Here is a 23,559-nt window from a genome sequence, read left to right as displayed (position 1 = left end):
GCTCAGCTCGTTGAATCAGCACAATAGCCCTGTGAGATAGAATCTCTGATTATTCCCATTTTGCAGGAGAGGAAACTGAGGCACAGAGGGATTAATGGACCAGCTCAGATCGCGCAGCTAGGAAGCAGCAGAGCAGGGTTCTAACTCAGGCAGTGTGGCTCCAGAGCCAACGCCCACCCCAGCCTCTCCCACGTGAGGGGCCTGGCACAGTGCCTGGTACCCAGCAAGGACCCACTCATTGCTGGCTCCTTACAAGATGAGTAGGACATCTGGGTGAGCATGGGTTCCTGCTAAATTACAACCGGCGGGGACAAAGGCACATGGAGCGTGACAGACCCAGAGCCTCCCTCCCGGGAAGGTGTGTCAGTGACCCTGTCCTCCCCTCCTCAGAGCCTTGCGATGCTGAAGGACGGCTTCCGGACTGACCGCGGGTCCCACTCTGACCTGTGGTCCAGCAGCAGCTCTCTGGAGAGTTCGGGTTTCCTGTTGCCGAAACAGTACCTGGACGTGAGCTCGCAGACCGATATCTCGGGAAGTGTGAGTAGCCGTTCCCGTTGCTGTGGGCCTCCCCAGGGACAGCCGCCAGGAGGCTGCTGGGTGCAGGCTGGTGGCTCTCTGTGGAGCTCCGTTCTCTGTAGCACCCCTGGCCCAGCGTGACGGGAGATGGTGGTGTGAAGCTGCCACCAACCCCACGTCCTCGCTGTCTCTGGGCCACGTGCTGTGTCTAGACTCTGCACAGAACGTGTGTTTGAAGGACCAAGTGTCTTTCTCTGGTTTCCTTCATGCAATTTTGCAGAAACCAGTCTGTTTTCTCTCACCAGCTGGAAAACAGGATTATTTTCCTCCTGCGAGTCCCCAAACAATGCGTGCGCCTTGCAGACAGCTGCTTGACTCCCAGTTCCAGAGCTCAGTCTGGCCTTAGTGATGAAGGGTGCGAGTTCAGTCCCGACAGAGCTCATGAAAGCAAGACCAGCCCTGACCGATGGCAGTCCGGTGCTTTGGGAGCTTTTGTTTCCTGGAGCCGGTGACATTGAACAAACGCGCCGCCCGGCCTCCGTGGCTAAAATGCGATTCCTGTCTGATTTCTATAGCTGTCTTCCCACGTGTGAAGAGAAGCTATGCCCGTGTCTGGCTGGGTGAGCCTTGTAGCTTCTTCTGCCCTCGACGGCGAACAGGCCTCCCCCTGCCTCCCCACCACCCATGTGCCCAGCCACACGCCACCTGTGGGCCAACATATCTGAGAACGAGCTGTCTGCCTCCTTCCGGTTCTGGACCGTCTCCCCACTCACCCAGTGTTCCACTCCTCTCTGCAGCCTCCCGAGTTTTTGTTGACCTCCCCAGTGCCCCCAGAAGGGCTTCTCTTGTGTATTGGCTGTCCCCGTTTCCTCCTGACCAGCTGTCCTCCATGCTTCTGTGGCTCGAGTGGGCTGCCAGCCCTTTGCGGCTGCGAGATGGTATTCTGGGCCCTCGGCTTCTCTTCTAGACGTGATTGACGTCTGCATTTGGGGCTCTTCCCACGGCCTGAAGGAGGGAAAGTGTTTCTGCCTAACTAGCTTCCTTGCACTGCGTACAGCCAAGCTCAGTAATTGGGGGCTATTCTTAGCTACTTCCCACGATAGCTGTCAAATCTGTCCCGAGCTCTTAGAACCCAGCTCGGCACTGGTCACAGCAGCCATATATCTGCCCTGACTTTGTCCTTCCCTCCAGTTTGGCACCAGCAGCAACAACCAGTTGGCAGAGAAGGTCAGACTGCGCCTTCGGTACGAAGAGGCCAAGAGGAGGTAATTGGGGGCTGGGGGTGAGGTGGTTGTGACAATGGAACTGCTGTTGGAGCGGGTCTGCTCTGTGCCTGGCTGTTTACACACCTCATCTTGCTGAACCCCACAAAGAGTATGAAGATGAGTATTATAATCTTCATACTTTAATCCTCTGAGACTCAGAGTGAAAATGACTGACCCAGAGATACTTAGCTAGGTAAAGGGTGGAGCTATGCTTTTTTTTGGTTTTATTTTGTTTTTTGTTACTCCTCACCCAAGGATATTTTTTCATTAACTTTTTTTAGAGTGGAGAGAGAGGGGGGGGGAGAGAAAGAGAGAGAAACATCAAAATGAGATACATCAATTGGTTGCCTCCCACACGAGTATCAAACCTGCAACCCAGGTACATGCCCTTAACCAGGAATTGAACCTGAGACCCTTCAGTCCGCGGGCCATGCTCTAACCACTGAGCAAACCAGCCAGGGCTGGAGCTATGCTTTGAACCCAGATCTGTTAAACCTCAAAGCCTACTTACCTTTCCCTTGCTGGCCTCAGTTTCTATGATCAGGGCTCTTCAGTGATCCTGAATGCAGTTTGGTTTGAAGGAAGCCAACTGGGGTTTTAGCAACAGGCTGAAGAAATGATGGACCCTTACCCACTGAGAAGAAGCTGTGCTTTTAAACCGTGTAGACTCCTGTGCCCCATCCAAGGTCTGTGGCTTCACAGAATCCCAAGCAGTTGAGTTCTGCTGCCACAGATAAAATTAAAGTAATACTTAAAGCTGCCATATTTAGAGCATCTGTTACGAGTCAGACATGGTGCTAAAACATTTGCATGTGCATTATCTCATTTAGTATTAAAAGCAACCATATAGCATAGCTTATGTTGTATTATCTCCATGTTAGAGAAGAGAAAGGTAAGATATAAGATATTCCATGCCCTGGCCAGTTTGGCTCAGTGGTTAGTTAGAGCATCAGCCTGCAGGCCAAAGAGTTGCAGGTTTGATTCCTGTCAAGGATATGTACCTCGGGTGCAGTTCAGTCTCTGGCCCTGACACAACCAATCAATGTGTCTCTCTCACATCTCTCTCTCTCTTTCTCTCTCACTCTATCTGAAGATAAAGTGAAAAATATCCTCGGGTGAGGATTTAAAATTAAAAAAAAAAAGATGTTCCATGATTTTTCAACGTGATGAAGTGAAAAATATCCTCGGGTGAGGATTTAAAATTAAAAAAAAAAAAAGATGTTCCATGATTTTTCACTGTGATGAAGTCAGAATTTGAACCTTGAACAATCTGGCTTAAAGTTCATGATTTTTCTATACACTGAGCCTGCCTTACTAGAAATAACCCACAGGGCATTGTGTTGGTGAATGAAGCCGGGCATATAGCATCCACTTCTCCTTAGGCTAAGTTGCCTGGCCCATGGACCTTCTAAGCCAGTGCAGGTCAAGTGTGGCAGTGCCCAGCTCTCTGCCCAGCAGAACCCTTTGTAGCAGTGACAGAAGTTCGATAGAAACTAGGGGAAGCAAAAAAGGGAATTTGCTGGCTTATTGAACTCCAAAGGCCTAGGGTAAACTAGCTTCAGGCACAGCTGTATCCAGGAACTCAAATGATGTTACAAAGACTCAGTCTCTGTTTCCCCCACTCTGCCTGCCTTTCTGTTAACAGACTTTTTTTGTCAGGGGGGTAACATGACCCCCAGCAATTCTAGGCTTACCTACTACCAGGCTAGCGACCCCAGTGGGAAGAGTGCTCACCTTTCCCAAAAGTTTTAACAGGTCTGGAGTCTGAGACTCACTGGCTTTTCTGGGTGAGCCAGTCATTGTTGAAGGGTGGGGAGAATTCAAATGATTCGAAGGCCCATGGGCTGAGTTCATGGAGGGACACTGTGTCCGCTTTGTGGGAACCAAGTGACTTGAAAATATGGGAAGAGGGATTTTCCAGATAAAATTTGGCAGATTATGAACCGAAGAATGAGACATTGGGTGCTAGTCAGGTAGGGGGAAGACACTTCTGTGCGCTATTTCAGCTCCCCCTAGAGGTCCCACACGATGACAGGATTCTGCGTTTGGACAGCCAGGTGTGCCCGCTGAAGGGGACACAGCCAGGTGTGCCCGCTGAAGGAGACTACTCTGAACCCTGGCTCTCTTGCTCCGGAGAGACTAAGAGATTGGAATTTTCCCTCTGGGGTTGAGCCATTCAGCTTCTTATCACAGAGGGAAGTCCCAACTTCTCATCAGTCTCCAGCTCATCTGCCTTGATCCAGCTTCCCCACCTCTCCCTCCACCCAGAGCTCTAGTGTCGGTGGAAGGGACAGAGCATTCCGCTGAGGGGAAGGCAGAGAAACCAGGTCACTGTGGTGCACGATCAGGTCGTGTCCGCCAAGCTTTGTCACGTGCCCCTTTCTGGGCAGCAGGTCTGGTTGTTTTCTCAGATTCTCCAAAACTCCGAAGTTTGAGGAGCACTGGTGTAAAGAAAGACCCACTAGAAAGAACAGCCAAAAAGCATCCATCACCCCTCCGGTGTCCCACGCAGAGGGGAGCCGCGCCACACCTGCCGCTCCCTCTGTCCTCAGAGCAGCTGGAGGGCTGCAGCTAGGAGCTTGTCCCCGTCTGGGGATTGCGCGATGTGTGAACATGGAATTTAAATGGATTAGCTCTGAGAATCCATGTGGGCTGAGACCCTTGGCGGGGAGCGAGCAAGCCTAGTGTCTCTGCACAGCCTGGAGCCCTTCTTTCCCACCATGCTTTGATGCAACGAGCGTTGGGCCACATTGTCTGCAGATGTGATCCACCCGGGAGTCCAGAGGCCTGGGCTCTCAGCAGGCACTAGCCGTGCTCATGACTTTCCGTCGTAGATGAGCCTCTCTGGACATGTGTCCAACAAGGTGAACTACCAGGTCTTCTTACCCTTCAGGGGCAGGGGAGGCTAGGACGCGGTAGCTGAGAGCACTTTGCAAAGGCTAAATCCTAAAGGATCACATGACTGCCTTTAGATATGGGTATCAGTACTCTTCATTATCCTTGGAATCTTAATTTGGTCCAACAGTCATCATACCTAATATCTGTAAGCACTTGGCAGTGTATAAAGAGCCCTCGGTGGTAGGTTCTCACTTGGCCCTCATAACCTGCCTCGCAGGTACCATTATTATCCCCATCTTGCAGATGAGGAGACTGAGTCTCGCAGAAGTTAAGGGATAGGGCTTTGGACTCCTTCTTTAACATTTATTAGGTGCCAGGCACTGTGCTAGAAGCTCGTGATACCAAAATGACTTCCTAACAAAAGCGACCTTTCATCAAGAAGGCCAGAGCCATCAAACCAAAGTAATGTTTGTAGAAGTGGTATGCCGGGGAAAAGGAGACCTCCCTCTGAAGCCAGAGACACCTGGGTTCAAGTGCAGATCCCAGGTCTACCTTGGATTAAGCAGGATCATTTTAAAGAAGCCTCTTGTCCTTGCCTAGCCTCAGGACTCTCCTCTGTAACGGAAATGCCTCCCTTGCAGGGGGTTTGTGAACATCATAAAAGAAGGGATGCCCAGTCCCCAGAACAGTGTCTGTCGCGGAATGAGCAGTTATCCCCAAAAGTAATGCTTTTCTTCTCCCTTTCTGCTCTGATGGTTTGGGGAAAGCAGTAGGTCGCTTTTAACCCCGAGCTTATAGAAGACCTATTAACGTAACACAGGAGAAAAAAAAGACCAGAACCGAAACTCCAACCCAAGGCCTCTGGCCCCAGATCCACGGCTCCTCACCCGGGGCGCCAGCGCTCCCTGAACCGGGCACACGTGGTCAGCCGTTGGAGTCTGTAGTGGGCCCGCGACTGCCATCGGGTTAGCACGTTATGTACCAAACAGGTCCCTACATACATGATACATTATTTAATGAATACATAATTACTCCTTCTCACAACAGTTCTGAACGATGAGTAATTGTTTGGTTATCTGCAAGGCTCAGGGAGCTTGCCCGATGTTATATACCCAGTAAACGGCCAAACCAGATACGGACAGCTGAGGCAGCAGAAACGATATTATTGAGTGCTTCCTATGTGCCAAGTACCGTGCTTTGAGAGTTTATGGATTGTGTCACGAAGCCTTCAACCACACTCAGGAGGAATGTTAACTCCCTTCAGAGAGATTGCGTGACTTGCCCAAGGTCACATAGCTAGTGGTGACCGGCAGTTGCCTGGTGATGAATCCAGCTCTCCGTTCTGTTCCCCCAGGCTTAGTGTCCCTCAGGGCAAGGACATTGCCTTGTTTATGTCTCTACCCATCCCTGCAGAGCCTGCTCATTGTTGGCACAGGGCAGGCACTGCCTGGGTCTGTCCATACAAATAGGTTCCAGGAGACGACATGCTGAGCGAAAGGAAGTCAGGCACCGTCAGAGGTTGCTCAGAGGGTGTCGCGGCTCCTTGTACCTCCTGACTTCGGACATGCCATCTGTTACCCTGCTCCCGCAATGCCACGGGCACACCAGTCACGCTCACTTCCTCGGCCCACAGGATCGCCAACCTGAAGATCCAGCTGGCCAAGCTGGACAGCGAGGCCTGGCCTGGCGTGCTGGACTCGGAGAGGGACCGGCTGATCCTCATCAGTGAGAAGGAGGAGCTGCTGAAGGAGATGCGCTTCGTCAGCCCCCGGAAGTGGACCCAGGGGGAGGTGGAGCAGCTGGAGATGGCCCGGAAACGGCTGGAGAAGGACTTGCAGGCAGCCCGGGACACCCAGAGCAAGGCGCTGACCGAGAGGTGGGCCGGGCTGGGGCCAGGGGGGGCATGGGACCCTCCCCTCTCCACTGGTCCTGCGTACCCACAGGCTGGGGCTGCTAGAGGCCCCCATGTTCCAAGAAAAGTGTTTGGATTTTTTTTTTTCTAATATTGGCAACTAATTCAAAAACTGTTTTTAAATACTGTGAGGGCTAACTCAGCTTCTTCTGTGGGCTTGACTTACCCTGAAAGCCACTGGTTTACAGTCTGTGCTTTCAACCTTATAAAGGCTTTATTTCCTCTGTTTTCCCACCACCCTCCACACCCACAGTGCACAGAGCACCACCCCACATCCACAGGAGGCCTTGTAATCCCCACCTTCATTCATTCATTGTGTCCATTAGCCCGTCGTCGTGTAGTCGTTCATTTTAACGTCCGCAGCCCTGAGGTTAATCTCCATTTTGTAGATGAGGAAACAGGTCGCCAGCATCAGAGCTGCCCACGTAGTCTTTAATGGCCTCAGCCTGGTCTTTCAGGGGTCTGACTGCTTCCCTGGGACAGTGAGTTCACACAGCCAGTCCCGGGAGGCCAGAGTCTCTGCTCCCAGCAGCTGCTGAGCAGGTGACTTGAAGGTCCCTGCGGGCAGGGTCCTCTGGGGGACATGCAGCGGGAAGCCAGGAGCACGTGGGCAGGAAGAGGGGAGAGCCGGGGGTGGGGCAGGGACAGTGCGGAGAGCTGTGAGCCATCTGCAGGAGAAAGCTGACTCAGCAGTCTTCGCGTCTACAGCTGTTTGCTTCCAGACTGATGCTGGTCTGTGTCCACCCCTCTGACCCCTGTTGTCTCTCTAGGTCTCTTTCCTTCTCTTTGTACCCTCTCTTAAAATGGGAGTGTTATGCTCCTCATTGTCACACAACAGTCTTTCCACTCAGGGTGCCTTTGAGAAGGACAGGAATAGACTCTTCGCACCACAGGCCCTCCCACACCCCAGTCACAGATGTGTCAGAATCACAGACATCCCGGCAGCTCTCATCCTACTCCCCCCCCTTCCGTGGGCCCTCCCACTACTCCTGAGAGTGGCTGCAAAGTCATGCAGGGTGCTCATTAGAGTGTGGACCCCCCAGCCCCACCCCAGGGACCGGCCCCCCAGGCCTGAGATGCAGCCCAGGCTCTTGCATTTTCAATCAGCACCCCAGGTGCTCCGCTAAGCGTACGCACCTGCTGGATCCTCTGCCCTCTGTGCGTGATGTGTTCGGGGCCTCCAGCAGGTTCCAGGCATCACCCACAGTGCCATCTGGCCTCAGCACCACGTGCGGGTTCTGGCGGCTACCCCGCTGTGCTCAGGACGTCGAGGCCACCTGACTCCTTGTCCCCTCAGCATCCAGTTGAGGCTTCAGTGGGGACCTGCTTTTACTCCCACAACACACCTCTGTGATTTTTCTCCCAGAGAAGAAAATGAAGGGAGAAACGGGGGGCCCCCGCTGCTCCTTGACCTCATCCTTCCAGGGCTTCGCTCTTGTGGATGGTCAGGAGGTTCCCTAGTCCTGTCCATTCTGGGGAGGGTTAAGGATTTTGTTCATTACGGTCTCCATCTGCCGGCCTGCTGCCTGCCCCGCCCCAGGCAGGACTCTGGAGGAGCAGCACCAGTCCCTGGCCAAGGACCACGCTTAGGTGCTCTGCCTGCTACTCTGGTGATCGTGTCTGGAATTTCACAAGTTCAGTTTCCCAATAACAGGCCCCGCTCAGCCCTCACCACTGCTCAGGTGTTTCGATCTGGTCTTCATTGTAGGACCTGTGTTGAAGGCCTGGGCGAGTCAGTGGAGGGACAGTGTGGTTAGATGCTTCCATGGAAATGACTCTCTCCAGGCCCAGCATGGGTTTGCTGTGCTCCAGGAGCAACGGGCCTGTCAGCGCCCCTCCAACAGCTTGGCGTAGGGGCCGTCATCCAAGAGGCCGACAGGGCAACACATCTGGCCATGGGAGATTTAATGTCCAGGGCTTTCAGTAGAGCAAATGAACTTGACCTTCTTCCCTGGGGAAAAGGCCTGCACTCAGCAGCTTCTTATTGAGCAGGTGCATGTGGCGGGAGCCATGCTAGGTGCCAGGAGAACGAGGCCCACAGCTCCTGCCTTCTTGCAACCCCCAGGCGGTGCGGCAGCACATAACCCTCATGTGCCTGAGCTCACCTACATCCTTATGAGGATGCAGATTCCTGGGCCCTGGTTCCGTAGCTCTAAGTCGGACCCAGGAATGTGCATTTAATAAGCACGCCTCCCTTTCTGATGCACGTGGTCTGTGGGCCACCCCGAGAACCACCCATCTAGTGGATGCGTGAGAGCAGCCCAAGTCGTGAGTTGGTGGAGGCTTGATTGATGGGGCCCCTTCCCTGTCAGGTCTGGGACCTTGGAATGGACTCACTCCAGGGGTTAGAGGGAGCCACTCCAGGGATCGACAGTTGTGCTCCGTGGGGGACTTCAGGAGAGGCTGGGGCTCAGCAATGGGCCTGTATCCAGCGTTCTCTTAAACCCAAGGGTCTTGCCTCCAGGGAGGTAGGGACAGAATTGGGCTTTAGACATTCCGGGGTGCAGATGTTTGCTCCCAGGTTCCATGAGACTCCATCACATGCCCCTAGCTCTCCTCTGGGCTCTGGTCCCATCTCTCCATTTCCTTTGCTGACTGGCCAATCCATTCAGCCATGGAATGCCAGATATACTCAGAGCCTCCTCCTGGGCCCTCTCTCTTTTTCATTCTATATTTTACCCTAAGGTACTACATTCGTTTGTTAGGGTTGCCAAACCGAAGTATCACCAACTGGGTGACTTCAACAACAGAAATGTATTTATTCACAAGAAGAAATAGTCCTGGAGGCTAGAAGTCTGAGGTCAAGGTGTTGGCCGGGCTCTCTTCCAAGGCCTCTGTCCTTGGCTTGTTGACGCTGTCTACACGTCGCCATCTACGATGGCTTCACGTGGTCTCCCTCTGTGCCTGTCTGCGTCCTAACTGCCTCCTCTAAATAAGGATGCCAGTCATATTAGACTAGGGCCCACCCCTGTGGCCTCATTTTACAGTCACATTCTGAGGTACTGGGGTGTTAGCACTTCAACATACGATTCTGGGGTGGGGGTACCCAAGTCAGGTCATAACAAGTGGTGGGCTCCATAACAAAGGGTGGTCTCTCGTGTAGTGGTCCATGTGCTAGTGATCCCCAGCTTACAGCCACGCACCTGTTTGGTGTTCTGACCACACATCCACAATGCGGCTCTTCTCCTCCCCTCCCCCGGTCTGCCCCTCTTCCCATCCTGGCAAAGGTCGTCTCCAGATCCTTTCAGTTGCTCATGGCAGTAACCTTGGAGTCTTCCTCACTGACTCCCCTGTGTCCCTAGTCCAGCCCATGCACTCTCCCTGTCTCCTCCGGTGTCCCCCGTCCACGCCATCTGAATCACGCCACTGCAGCGACCCTAACCCTCCTCCCAGCCTTCGGTCCGCAGCCGCCTGCCCGTTTTGCTCACAGCAGCCTCGGCGACCGGAACGTGAAAGGAGTCTTGGCTGAAATCCCCTGCTGGGAATGTGCTCTCCCTGCACGTTTCCTAGCCCCCTTCTGTCCGTCATGTCAGCTGAAATGTCTCTGCTCGTCCGGCAACCCCTGCAGTGAGAAACATCCCCCACATCTCTGGCTTCACGCAGTAGCAGTGTATTTCTTGCCCACGTGGCATCCAGCTGCGTGTTCCTGGCTGACAGGCAGCCTTCCGCGAGGTTGGTCCTTCGGAGACTCGGGCTTTTCCTGGCTCTGGCACCTCCCCCTTGAAGCCGTAAGAGTCCTCCAAGGGACAGTGGACGAGACCTACCCACTCTTAACTGCATCAGCCTGATGGGCAGCCTGATGTCACATCCTATTAGCCAGAACCTGGGCGCATACCCCACCCACCAGCTGCAAGGCAGGCTGGGAAGGGGTCCCAGCTGTAAGCCCGGTGCTGAGCAGGGCACAGATTCGGGGAGAGCCAGCAGGCTCCGTCACAATGTCATTTGCTCAGAGAGGCTCACCTGCCAGTCCAAATTGGGTCTTTCCTCTTACGTTCTCTTCTACCATTGTATACTTTTTCCGCGTGGACCTTGTCACATTGCATCAACTAGATATTCGATATTTGAGTGTACTGTGTATATCTCTTCCCCCCCAACCTTCCCTCGTGGAATGTAAGCTCCGTTGGAGCAGAAAGGTTCTGTCTTGCCCACGGCTTTATCCCCAGTGCCAACAGCAGGGTACCATGTGAGGTGTAGGCACTCAGTAAATGTTAGTGGGAGGAGGGGAAGAGACGAGGAGGGAGGTGTGGTTGGGTAGGATCCTAATTCTGACACTGATTCTGTAGCTTTAATTACTTAACCTAAGAACTCCAGTCTCCTGGAGAGAGAAAGCCATCCTTACCATGTAGGGTTATCACAACAATGTCGTGAGTTTCCTGGCAGACACCTGGTCTACAGTGGCTGGTGACTACACCGTTACTATAGGAGTATGGGGGGCCACATCTCCCCAAACATCACCGTAAAATGCTTCCAGGAGGTTCTTCTGTGTATATGTGTCTGTGTGTCCATCTGCATGGGTCCGTGCCTCGGATTCCTCTTTCAGGGTGATGGAGGCTGGATTCCTTGGGGCTCCCCCTCATGCCTTCTTTCCCTTCAGGTTGAAGTTAAACAGTAAGAGGAACCAGCTGGTGAGGGAACTGGAGGAAGCCACCCGGCAGGTGGCCGCTTTGCATTCCCAGCTGAAAAGGTGAGTCCTGAGCAGGGGACAGTGCAGTCCTGGGGCTGGCCAGGTGCAGGCATTCCACCTCCACAACGCAGAGTGGACCTCGGGCCTGGGCCTTGGTGGGCAACAGGGCATCGCTGGAAGTTCATACATTTTGTCAGATATTTTATTTTATTTATTTATTTTTTAAATAAGTTTTTATTGATTTTTTTTTTTTTTTTTTTTAGAGAGGGAGAGAGAGAGAGAGAAACATCTATGTGAGAGAGATACATCCATCAGCTGCCTCCTGCACGCCCCCCACTGGAGATCGAGCCCACAACCCGGAAACTGAACCAGGACCTCTCTGTTCATGGGACAACGCTCAGTCCACTGAGCCATCCCTGCTGGGCTTGTCAGATATTTTCACAGTAGCCTTCTACTTGTAGTGACTGCTTTTCCAGTTACACTTAGGATACAAAGTTTCCTTTCGAGACATGTATTAAAGTGTGACCGCTGAGTTGGTTTGAATTAAAGGACTAAGAAGTTATTTGGGGCTGGAGTCTCGTATGGGAAGATGCTGTGGAAAGGGAATGCAGCCCGCGGAGGTTTGGGGAACAGATACAGAGGGGGAAATGAAGTTTTAAGGCAGTTGGCTTGGGTTCGAATCTCAGCTCTGCCACTTTCTGATTATGTGACCTTCTCAGGGTATCAGTTTCCTCTTTAGGGAAAGGGGGTGCATGGTCTACTCTAGAGGCCGTCGAGGGGGTCCACCAAGATAGTGTACCTAAGTGCTGATGGAGCTTCCCAGAGCCAGGCGGGAAGCTCGGGTCCTCACCCTCCCTCTCTCCCTGCACCCAGCCTCTCCAGCAGCATGCAGTCCCTGTCCTCGGGCAGCAGCCCTGGGTCCCTCACGTCCAGCCGGGGCTCCCTGGCCGCCTCCAGCCTGGACTCTTCCAACTCGGCCAGCTTCACTGACCTCTACTATGACCCCTTCGAGCAGCTGGACTCAGAACTGCAGAGCAAGGTGGAGCTCCTGCTCCTGGAGGGGGCCACAGGCTTCCGGCCCTCCGGCTGCATCACCACCATCCACGAGGATGAGGTGGCCAAGACCCAGAAGGCAGAGGGGGGCGGCCGCCTGCAGGCTCTGCGCTCCCTGACTGGCACCCCGAAGTCCATGACCTCTCTGTCTCCCCGCTCCTCCCTCTCCTCCCCATCCCCGCCCTGCTCCCCTCTCATCGATGACCCCCTCCTGGCTGGAGACGCCTTCCTGAGCCCCCTGGAGTTTGAAGATCCGGAGCTGAGTGCCACTCTTTGCGAACTGAGTCTTGGCGGCAGCACCCGGGAGAGGTACCAGCTGGAGGAACCAGGAGCAGAGGGCACGCAGTTGGGCCAAGGTAGAGAACACCACACCGGAGGGTGGGAGCCTCCGGGAGGGAAGCGGGTGGGGACCCCGTGATAATTATGGTCAGTACTGACTGACTGCTTTCTGTGTGCCGGCTTTTTACATGGTTTATCGGTTTACTCATTCATTCAGTAGATATTTACATATTTACCGTGTTCTAGGTCTTGGGCCAAGGGTTTTCCGTAGTGAATTCGTTCATTCAACAGATAATTATAATTGAGTACCTGCTAAAACTAAATGCCAGGTCCTGTCCCAATGGATGTACATGGTTCATTCATTCATTCTTTCAGCAGAAAGGTCATGTGTCCAGCACTGGGTTAGTCACAAGGGCGCAGTGCTCAGGACAGACGGGTCCCTGTTCCCGTGAAGCGTACATGCAGATGAAGACACAGGCGATTACTGTACAACCAGGCGGAACTGGGGAGAGGCACTGGGAAGCAGTTAAAATAGGGGGTGTGATGGAGCCTTTCAGGTTGGCTTGTGAAGGAAGGGGGCGTTGAATGGGGGCTTCCACAGTAGGAAGGAGCCAGCCTTGGGAAAAGCAAGACCATAATTCCTGAGGCCAGAGCTGCAGGAAGGGCAGACGTAGGGGTCACCAACAAGGCTGGAGAACCAGGCAGAGTCTGGTCACATAAGGCCTGGTGGACTGTGGCAAGGAGTTTGGGTTTCATCCTAATTGCACTGGGGATCCAGGTGACTGTGTGAAGCCAGGAAATACGATCTGACTCCCATTCTGCATGGGGTCAGAATGAACATGCTGGTGTGGATTGAGATCCAAGTTGGAGTCTTCGACATAGAAGACAATGCTAAGGATGACAGCTAAGACTTAGAGAAAACCACATAATCGTAACAGCTAACATTGATTGTGTGCATTTCGTGGCGGGTGATGTGCTTTGCAGGGTGCAATAGGTTGCTTGTATTGTGCCCCTTTCACAGATGAGGAAACCGTGGTTCAAAGAGTGACAGCACTTACCATAGGCCCCCACCCAGAAGTGAGAAAGCAAGGATTGGAATCCGGGTTTTTCCCAGGCCCTCGAACCCAACGTTCCTATTGTCATGCTCCTCTTAGGACGTGAGCTAGCCCGGTGTGTTCATTCCTGGGACACTCCTGGTGCTCTCTGGCCCCGGGCATGGAGGTTTGACTGAGCAGGGTGCTCAGTAAGCTCCCCTGGGGCTCTGGCCTTTGCTGGCTATGACTCTGAGTACAGGTATATGAGACACTGGTACTGTTGTGCATATTTGCATATTTGAGCCTCACGGCAGCTCTGAGGTGGGTGCTGCTTTATCCCCATAATACAGGTGAAAGAAGTGAAGTTAAATGTCTTGTCCAAGGTCACAGTCAGGATTGGTGCCAGGCCCGCCCAGAACCCACATGAAGGCATGTGCCGGCTCTGTCTGCCTCGGGCTCCGGCTCCTTACACAAGGAGCTGGCCCCATCTCAGCACTAGGGCTATAGGACTGGGCAGGAGGGCCCCTGCCGTGGCCAGAATGGCCCATTCGTGTGCAAGGAAGGGCCAGTGGCAGCAAGACAGGAAGACGAGATTTCCTGGCTAAGTAGGCTCCGCTGCATGAATGGCCGCCTAGTGCCAGCCCTTTCCTTAGACAAGGAGCTGAGACATCCCTGGGGCTCCCTCATCAGGAAGGGAGTCAGGCTGAGTGCTCTCAATCAAAAGTAACAACAGGCTTCCTACTTCGGTAGGTGGCAGCTTCGGACAGTTGGTCCCTGGAGGGGAGGACCTGCAGGTGGAACCTCTACCAACACTGAGACCCCAGCTGGGTGCTAGGGGTGTCTCCCCTCCCCTCCCCCACAGCATCCTTGGGGCCGTGGGCCAGAGACAGCAGTCCTAAGGATGGCATTTCCACCATGCCACCTCCAGAACCTCTCCGCAGTGATCGATGCCAGGCTGTGGGCAGACGCTAAGCAGGTTATGTGATTAGTGGGGCTGTTCAGTCAGCAGACAAGTTAATCTCCTTAAGTGGTTTAGCGGAGAGTGGAGACGGGGTCTGGAGGCAGAAGGTCTGCAGGCTGCAGCAGGCGGGGGACCCAGGCTGGGGAAACCGCATCCCGTTGGCCGCTTGCATCTCCCAGGCTCCTGTCAACCCCTTTCCCAGCCTGCTCACCCCGTGTCTTCTCCAGTCTGCTCCCAGAGCCTGGGACACCGCAGGTGCTCTTAGTGCGAGGCTGAAGGACCTGACGTGCCCCCCCTCCCCGCACAGAGTGCAGGCGCAATCCTTTTCATCTTGGTGGCTCTGAACTTGGCAGTGGGCCTGGCACACCATCGGTGCTCATGACTCGAGACACGAAGGAATGTACAGCTTGTGCCAAGTGCCCGATCTGAGCCCCGCGGGGAGACTTGAGGGCCTCCGTCAAGGGCAGGGAGATGGGCCGAGGCGGAGTGGGGTGGGATAGGCCGAGGCGGAGAGCCAGTGCCGCGGTCCTTCCCGAACCTCCCCCTGCCCGTCCGGGCCGGTTTGCCCCCCGGTGTGAGAGTTCATCTGGAAGGCTTGGGAATGGCATCGCAGTGAGGACAGTGGGAGGGATTTTGTGGGGCGCTTCCCCACACCATATCTGTGCTGCAAACTTCCCTGTAATGTCTGTTGTTTAATCCTCAGCTGAGGATAGTTTTTTGTTGGTCATTTTTAGATGGAATGGGAGGGAGGGAGAGAGGGAGAGAGAGAAACATCAATGTGAGAGAGACACATCGGTTGGTTGCCTCCTGCATGACCCCAACCGGGGCTGGGGATTGAACCCGCAACCAAAGTTTATGCAGGCCAACACACTAACCACTGAGCCAAACCAGCCAGGGCCCTGTAATATCTTGTCGAGTCCCCCCAACAGCCCTACAAGGTAAGTATTCTCCCCGTTTTATTGATGAGGAATCAGGGCTTACAGAGGTTACATCAGAGCCCCAATGTCTTGAAGCAGTAAGTGGTGGAGCTGAGATCTGAACCCAGGCACTTTGACTCCAGAGTCTGGGATGTCACACGGAATCCGATGCCACCCTTCCTTCACCCCAAAGCGAGGCAGCACCTGGCTGTCACGCTCAGAGGTGGTTGGAGTTTGTCTGGACTGGCTTCGGACTGGGGGTAGGGGGTGGACTAAGGGTGTGTTGCAAAGACAGCACCCTGCTTGCTGAACCCCACCTTGCCACCTTTCTCCCGCCTCTTCCTCCAGTTGTGAATACGGCCCAGGGGTGTGGCCTCAAAGTGGCCTGTGTCTCAGCTGCCGTTTCGGATGAATCCGTGGCCGGGGACAGTGGTGTGTATGAGGCTTCCATGCAGAGGTGGGTCCCTGAGCCCTGGATCTCTGGGAACTGTGAATTTGCAGACTTTGGGCCCCCCAGGTATGGGGGAGGGACCTACAGGAAGGCGGGCATGCCCGCGTGACCCCACCTTCCCCCAGCAGCCTACGGTGTAGATGCAGATAGAACAGCTCCTCCTGGGACGGGGGGCGCTTCAGATTTGGGAGAGCGCTAGTTTGTGGTCGCCGTTAAGGGGTAAGGCTAAGGGATCAAGGACTAAAGAAAAGGGGGCCCCTTCAGGAGAGGGACTTGGAGCGATCATGGGAAGGCAGGGTCTCCAAGGGGGCCGAGCAGATCTACCCAAACGTCCCGCCTTGGGGAGCTGACCACGTCTTCCCAGGCAGACCCCAGTTCCCTGCAGGGAGTTCTGACCTGCTCCCCTTCCCGTGCTGCCTTCCAGACTCGGTGCTTCGGAAACCCCTGCCTTCGACAGCGATGAATGCGAGGCGGTGGGCGCAGCCCGGGTCCAGGTCGCCCTGAAGTGAGTACCAGGGAGGGTGGGGGCAGGGGGCGTGGCCTGTGCCGGTCCCTTCCTCCTGGGCAGCATCTTACCAGCCTTCACCTTCCTGGCTGCCGGGGGAGGAAGGCATAACAGCACGACCTGCTGACGGTTGTGGGCTCCTAATTAACAGGGGGCCAATTCCCTGCCTCCCAGCACCCATTTTACAAAAGAGGATAATGAGGGTTTGAAGACCTTGTCGCATGCCCCAACTCACTGAGCTGGCCAGTGGCAGAGCCGGACCCCGACCGAAACGTCCTGCCTCTCGGGCAGGGGCTTTTGTCTTATGTTCTCCTCTGGGTTTTAGCCATCGGGACCGAAGCCAACCCCTGGGGGCTGCAGCCAGATTTGTTATTCTTGTTTTCTCTTCGTGGGGGATGGCCTCAATATTCTTTTTAAGTTTGCCATTTTAACATTTTTTTTAATTATTGATTTTAGAGAAAGAGGAAGAGAGACAGAGAAACATACATCAGTTGCCTCCCGCACGTGCCCCAACTGGGGATCGAACCCACAACCCTGGCATGTGCCCTGAGTAGGGATCAAGTCTGTCACCTTTTGGTGAATGGGATGACACTCTTACCAACTGAGCCACCCCAGCCAGGACCTCGATATTTTTTTATAACAGGAATTAATTGCCAACATTTAAATATCAAGAAACCTCACACACGCGTCCGGCTTCCCTTTGACACTGTAGACTGAGAGCGCCTACCTCCACATGCCGCAGCGCTGGGCCGCGCTCTGGCTCCGCACAGTCTCCAGAGCGGCCGCAGCCACGTCCGTGGTTGTTAGGAGAGAGAGACACGTTCCTAGGAGGTGCCCACTGTGCCCTTTCTCGTTTCAGGTATGATGAGAAGAGTAAGCAGTTTGCAATATTAATAATCCAGCTGAGTAACCTTTCTGCTCTGTTGCTGCAACAAGACCGGAAAGTGTGAGTATCTAGCCCACAGGGTCAGGTGTGTATCATCCTTCCTGCGGCCGTCCTCTGGGTCACCCTCCTCTGTCCTGCTTGGACAGCGGGCTCTGTGAACCCACTGGGCATTTCATGCCTGTGACCGTGATGCAAAGGATCAGCACAGTGACCGTGGACACGGGCATGATGGCAGACATGCCCACTCTAACGAGACTCCCTCTGGACCGCTTCACTTCCTTCACAAATACGTCCCGGGCACCTGCCACAGGCCGGCACGAAGAACAGGGTGGTGAACTGGAAGACTCGTGAAGAAGGTCATGGTACCTTTTATCTGCACTAAGCACAAGTGTTCCGCGCAGAAAGAGACCGGCCAGGCCTGCCATTCTCACGAGTGAATGCCCACACCGGGCTTCTGTCGAAAGGGTGTGGTGGGGGTTACCTTGAGGTTGATAACGTGCCCAACACCTACCCTGTCTGCGGTGTGTTATCCTGTTGGCCCTTCCCGTTGCAGACCAGGTTTATGTTTCATTGGGCCCGTCTGCCTACATGTTCTCCTCACACTATACCGTAGGCCTTGACGATAGCAGCGGGAGCTTATATTTCTGTGGTCTGCACGCAGCCAGCGTCCGGGGCGCGACGTGTAGGAAGGAGAAAGGTAGGAGGAAAGGCCGCCAGCTAGAAGGAAGATGAGCTAGGACCTGGGCTTGTTTCCGGTCTTATGCTCGCCCACGCAGCACCAGGATGAACAGCCTTCTCCACAGCTCATTGCTGCCCCACAGGGGTGTCTGTCTGTCTGTCTGAGAGCCTGAAAGTGAGCTGCAGGTCCCTGGGTCAAAGTGTAAATGCGTCTGTGACTCTGTTCAGATTGCCACGTTCCCCTCTGCAGGGATCGCCACATTTTGCCTCCCTACCAACAATTCTGTACCGCAGGCCGACGCTCCAACCGCTGAGCCAAACCGGCCAGGGCCCTACCAACAATTATATGAGGGTGCCTCAGTGTCAATAAGCAGCCTCGCCAACCCCCCTGCACCTGGAACTTGGCACCCTGCTGGCCTCCGGCTCCGTGCGCTTTGTGGGTCTAAGGATTTAGGGGTGCAGGGGAAGGAAGAGTAGTGTGTTATCCTTGGGGCACTTCTGCGTCCTTCACACGTCCCTGCACGACGACCAAAGAAATGACGAGCCTGGTCCACTGTTGTTTTCTTTGGCATGTGCAGCCCCTGACCGGAGCTGACCCTGGGTCTCCTGCGTCTCTGTGTCCCTCTAGGAATATCCGCGTGGCTGTCCTTCCCTGCTCCGAAAGCACCACCTGCCTGTTCCGGACACGGCCCCTGGACGCCTCGGACACCCTCGTGTTCAACGAGGTATTCTGGGTGTCCATGTCCTGTCCGGCCTTTCACCAGAAGACCTTAAGAGTCGACGTCTGCACCACTGACCAGAGCCATCTGGAGGATTGCCTGGTGAGGGCTCCGTCTGTCTGTCCCACCTTCTGTCCTTCTGGGAAATAAATGGTCCATCTTTACTTCAGGGAGAAGACTTGGAGAAAAGGTTGTAGGCTTATCTGGGCTTCTGGGAAGAAAATTCCACACGCAAACCACTCTCAGACTTATTGGGGGTTGGGAAGAGCTCATTTCACAGGAGGAAGAGTAGTAGCAGACCCGAAAGTGTTTGTGTTTTAAATGCCAGAACCTGGAAGATAACTAGCCACATGCCATGGCTTCCCTGTGCAGCATTCCAGAACAGATATACACCTTTATCACTCGTGTAGCTGGGTAACCTTGGGCAAGTAACCTAACCTCTCTGATCCTGCTTGCTCATCCATAAAACGCAAAGGGTAATGCCTCCTTCCCGCCCACTAGAAGAGTCGTTATAAGTATTAAATGAGACAGTTCATATAAAACACCTACTCGGGTGTCTGGCACACAGTTGGTTCTCACTGGATGGGGCCACTGTTAGTCCCCAACTCCCTCCTCCTCCTCCTCCCCACATTAGCAGGAGTCAGAATTGGAGATGAAGTAGCCCCGGGTACATTTATGTCCCAAGAAAGCCACTTCCTTAGAGCCAGGCAGCTCCAAGCGCATATAGACATCGCTCAACTTTCTCATGGGGCTTTGGAGCTACCGCGGGCTAGTTGTGATGCACAAATGAGTTGTAAGAAGTGGACAGCTTTGGAACTCAATGTCGTTTAGAGTTCAGAGCATTTGAATACGAACTCAGTCGTGGGCGTAGTGGGGTCCAGATGAGGACTTTACACTTAGAAGTTGGCTCCACCCACTGTCCCTCTCTCCTGGGAACCTGTTGGTTGCTGGGGATAGTGAGGAACCAAACAGACAAGGAGCCAACTTTGATGGCTAGCACATAAACCAATAAGGATAAATGATGCACTGTGACGATGCCTGTGTTGGAGGTGATGGGTTGAGGTAGCAGGGACATATGGACACAGGCAAAGGAGAAAACGGGGTGTGTACCTCTCTAAATCCTTAGGCAGTATGGAGAGGCAGCGTTCAAATCCTACCTCTGGGAGGCTGGTCTCCTTCTCCCGGTGTGAACCACAGGCCTCTGTGGGGAACCTCCTTGCTCTCCCTTTCTGACCCCGAGGTGCTTGTGCTGTAAAACCCTGGTCTGGCCCTGGCCGGTTTGGCTCAGCGGTTAGAGCATCAGTCCGCGGTCCAGAGAGTCCTGGGTTTGGTTCCCGCTAAGGGCACGTACCTCGGTTGCAGTTCATCCCTGGCCCCAGTTGGGGTCGTGTAGGTGGCAACCAGTCGATGTGTCTCTCTCACGTCAATGTTTCTCTCTCTCTCTTCCTCCCTCTCTCCCTCCTGCTCTATCTGAAGATAAATGCAAAAATGTCCTCCGGTGAGGACTTAAAAAACAAACAAACAAAAAACCCTGGTCTGCCACAGAACTGGGGCCGTATGTTCGGGAGGTTGGCCCTGAAGCCCGGAAGCTGAGTCACCAGCCCTGTGCTTCCCTGCAGTGTTCCCTACGACAAGTCACTTCTCAGTCTCGGCCTCCTCATCTGACAGGCGGTGCTCTGCGGATTAAAGGAGGTGCTCAAGGGCGCTTCCCAAACTTTTGAAACACGCACACAAGGTAGCTGGGGCTCTGGTTAGAATGCAGATTCTGGCCCTGGCCGGTTTGGCTCAGCGGTTAGAGCGTCGGCCTGCGGTCTGGAGAGACCCGGGTTCGGTTCCCGCTAAGGGCACGTACTTCGGTTGCAGTTTGTCCCCGGCCCTGGTTGGTCGTGCGGGTGGCAGCCACTCGATGTGTCCCTTTCACGTCGATGTTTCTCTCTCTCTCTCCCTCCCACTCTATCTGTACGAAAAATGGAAAAATGCCCTCGGGTGAGGATAAAAAAAAAAAAAAAAAAAAAAAGAATGCAGATTCTGGTTCAGTGGGGCCCAAGATCCTACACTTCTAACGCTGGCTGCCAGGTGGTGCCGGTGCTGCCGGCCCCAATAGCACGGCTGCAGAGCAACGACGTCCACCCTGGACACCAGTTCCTGTCCTTCCCGCACCGGGTACATTGCATTTGTGGTGGTTGTCGTCACTGACAGTTATGCATTAGCTGACATCAACTGGGTACGATTTATGTGGCAGGCCCTGAGCTAAGCTCCTATGTGTATTTTCTCTCTTGATCCTCACTCAGCCTTATACCAGTGAGGAAACTGCGGTACGCACAAAGAGGAGAAAGGACTTTCTCAAGGTCACGGGCTCAGGAAGTGACAGGTGCAGTTAGAGCCCAGCAGGTCCACCTCTGCAGCTCACCAGGTCAGACCCTCGGTGTTTTCTCTGGGCCAGCACAGTGCTCGCTGGAGCCCACAGGTGGGGATGGTGACCGAAGGGTGTGGCAAGCATGGAGGATGCTGAGTGACAGAGCAGGACACTTTCCAAACCCAGGCTCCCTCGGCGAAGCGTTTCCTTGGCCCCGGCCGTCCCTAAACAAGAACAGACTCGATCCTGTTTCCCTCTCCTAATTGGATGTCTTTTATTCCTCCTCCTAATTGAAGTCTGGCCATTGCCATGGTTGCCATGGCAGCAGCCAAGCGCTCATCTCACGGTGGCTTGTCTCCCTCAGTGGCCAATGGGAGACCTACTTCTCCGTATCCCGTGGGGACGTGGACCGTCGGGCTGTCGTGTTTTGGTGGCTGGAAGAGGCGAGGAAGTGAGACATGAGGGGAGAAGGCTGTCTGCTTCCACACAGGCTCCCACCCACCTCGCACCCTGCCCCCGCCTGCTGTCATCGCTCACCTGGACGTTTGCAGTGATCTCCTGCGGGTCTCCTCCCCTCTGTCCTGGCCCCCTTTCATCTCTGTTCACACGTACCGCTGCTCTACGTAAACCTTACTGTGGCTTCCGTCTGCACCTGAGTCCACACCTGGGCTCTGGGCTCTAGTCCTCTTATCTCAGATTTCGTCCCCAAGGCTTCCTGCAGCCTCCTGCGCCCCTTGAATACACCTGCAAGTTTCTTCTTCTCTGTCCCCTCTGACGAATTCTCTTCTCCCGAATATTGGACAAGGGTCACTCCCTTGCTTTGTTCTGGGCTTGACCCAAGGGTCACTGACCTCAGTGAGGTCTTTTTTCCACCCTATCGACAGTCACAGTCCCGTCCACTCTCTTCTCCCCTCCAGTCCCCTTCCCCTGGATTATTTTTCTCTGCAACTTTAGCTAACATTTCTCTGTATCACAGAATTTAAGGTACATGTTATTGTCACATTTTATCAAGATGCAGTTGATGCTAGATGCCGGTCGCTACTTTAATTGGCAACTGTTCTTCTTTCTTAGTGGCGCCTGAAGTAATCGTGTGCTTTATAATTGATGGCAACTTAGATTCAATGTAACACAGTATGGAATTTACTTATTGATTTGTTCCTCTGATTCCCCCCGACTGGATGTGGGCTCATGAGGGCAGGGATTTTTCTCCGCTTTAAATCCTGCTGTATCCCAGCACCCAGAGTAGCGCCTCGCACGTAGGCTATTCAGCAGATGTGTATACATCGGATGGGTGGATGGACAAGTGAGTGAGTGACTGAATAGGTAAATGCCCTCCATGTGTATCCATTTCACTGAGATAGACCATATTCCCACCTATGACCCAGCCCAAAGTAGATAGTGTAGCTCGATGAAATTAATAATAATCTAATGGCAGTGCTACACCTCAACGCTGTGGTTATATTCATTCCTCCTTGCCCCTCAGACATGGCCCAGCATGTTCTAAACTGTACTATCTGATGTGTTTGTCTGTCTCCCCAGGAACCCGTGAGTCCCTTGGGGGTAGAATCATGTCTTAGATGTTTCTGTGGTCCAGAATCTGCCCTGGGCTCAGAGAATATTTATTAAATGTATAAAGGTAAATACGCACACACTTATATATTTCTCATTCACTGCCTAAAATGGGCCAGCTATATAATACCTGAATTGACTCTAGGCCTCCCAACATCCCTGCAGGTAGGAGTTGTTTTTCAGTCGAGGAAGCTGGTGCTGAAAAAGTAACGTGTCTGGGGTGTGTGCACGTGTGTGCGCGCGCGCGCATGTGTGTGTCACATACTCACAGTTCCCTAGAAGTTACCTCTAGCCGCACAGGCTTGGCGTAGTCCACACCATGCTCTGGTACATCCTGCTGGGAGGAAAAACCAGAAGAAAGGATCCCAGGGGGTCAGAGTGCACCCTCCTTGTTCCAGGTGCCGTCTGGAGCCATCACTCAGCTGCTGGCCCACTTTGCAAACTGGCTCGTGGTATTTCTGCCACCCATAGTCACAGCCCTTGATAGGTTTAGGGGACGTGAATGAGCTAAACCCCAAACCTGGTCACAGCTCTTCCAAAGAGGACACGTTGAAACAATGGGAACACTGAGGAATGATTTAAACTATTCTGTAGTTCTTTCCACAAAGGATGGAGAGTAACAATATTAAGTCGCTTGAACTAAATCCTCCCTCTGTAAGGTTGTGTTCAGTTAGGTTCATTTGTGGTAGTTTTCTTCTTAAGGGATTCATTTACATGACGCAAAGGAAAATTGCTTAGGAAGGTTTACTACAGAGAACCCCTGCCCTCGTCACCCCTCCACCCCATCCCCCCACTCACCTGTATAGGTAACCACATTGATTAGTTCCTTTATCTTTCCGTTGTTTCTTGCTGTACACGTGATCATGCCATGCTCGCTTTCCCTTGTACTTCAATATGGGGCAGACTGTGTAGAGAGAACATATGTGTATTCTTATTCCTCCCTCTGTTTCTTAGGGAAAATGTAGCATACTGTGTATTCTGTTCTGCACTAGCCTC

General features: G+C 53.7%; 1 protein-coding gene across 1 annotated transcript in view; it reads left to right on the top strand.

Annotated features, from left to right (window-relative positions):
• Positions 1–23,559, top strand: part of WWC1 (WW and C2 domain containing 1) — a 128,653-nt gene that overhangs the window by 87,212 nt on the left and 17,882 nt on the right. Inside the window, exons 7-15 of the mRNA XM_036241991.1 lie at positions 391–537; positions 1,708–1,781; positions 6,253–6,495; positions 11,126–11,215; positions 12,029–12,564; positions 15,748–15,856; positions 16,275–16,355; positions 17,215–17,301; positions 18,548–18,740. Of these exons, the coding sequence (XP_036097884.1) occupies positions 391–537; positions 1,708–1,781; positions 6,253–6,495; positions 11,126–11,215; positions 12,029–12,564; positions 15,748–15,856; positions 16,275–16,355; positions 17,215–17,301; positions 18,548–18,740 (1,560 nt within the window). The remainder of the gene's footprint in view (positions 1–390; positions 538–1,707; positions 1,782–6,252; positions 6,496–11,125; positions 11,216–12,028; positions 12,565–15,747; positions 15,857–16,274; positions 16,356–17,214; positions 17,302–18,547; positions 18,741–23,559) is intronic.

This window comes from Molossus molossus, unplaced genomic scaffold, assembly GCF_014108415.1.
Source record: "Molossus molossus isolate mMolMol1 unplaced genomic scaffold, mMolMol1.p scaffold_m16_p_4, whole genome shotgun sequence".
Taxonomy (NCBI): domain Eukaryota; kingdom Metazoa; phylum Chordata; class Mammalia; order Chiroptera; family Molossidae; genus Molossus; species Molossus molossus.
The sequence above is the reverse complement of the archived record's forward strand: the minus strand, read 5'-3'. Positions and strand labels throughout refer to the sequence as shown.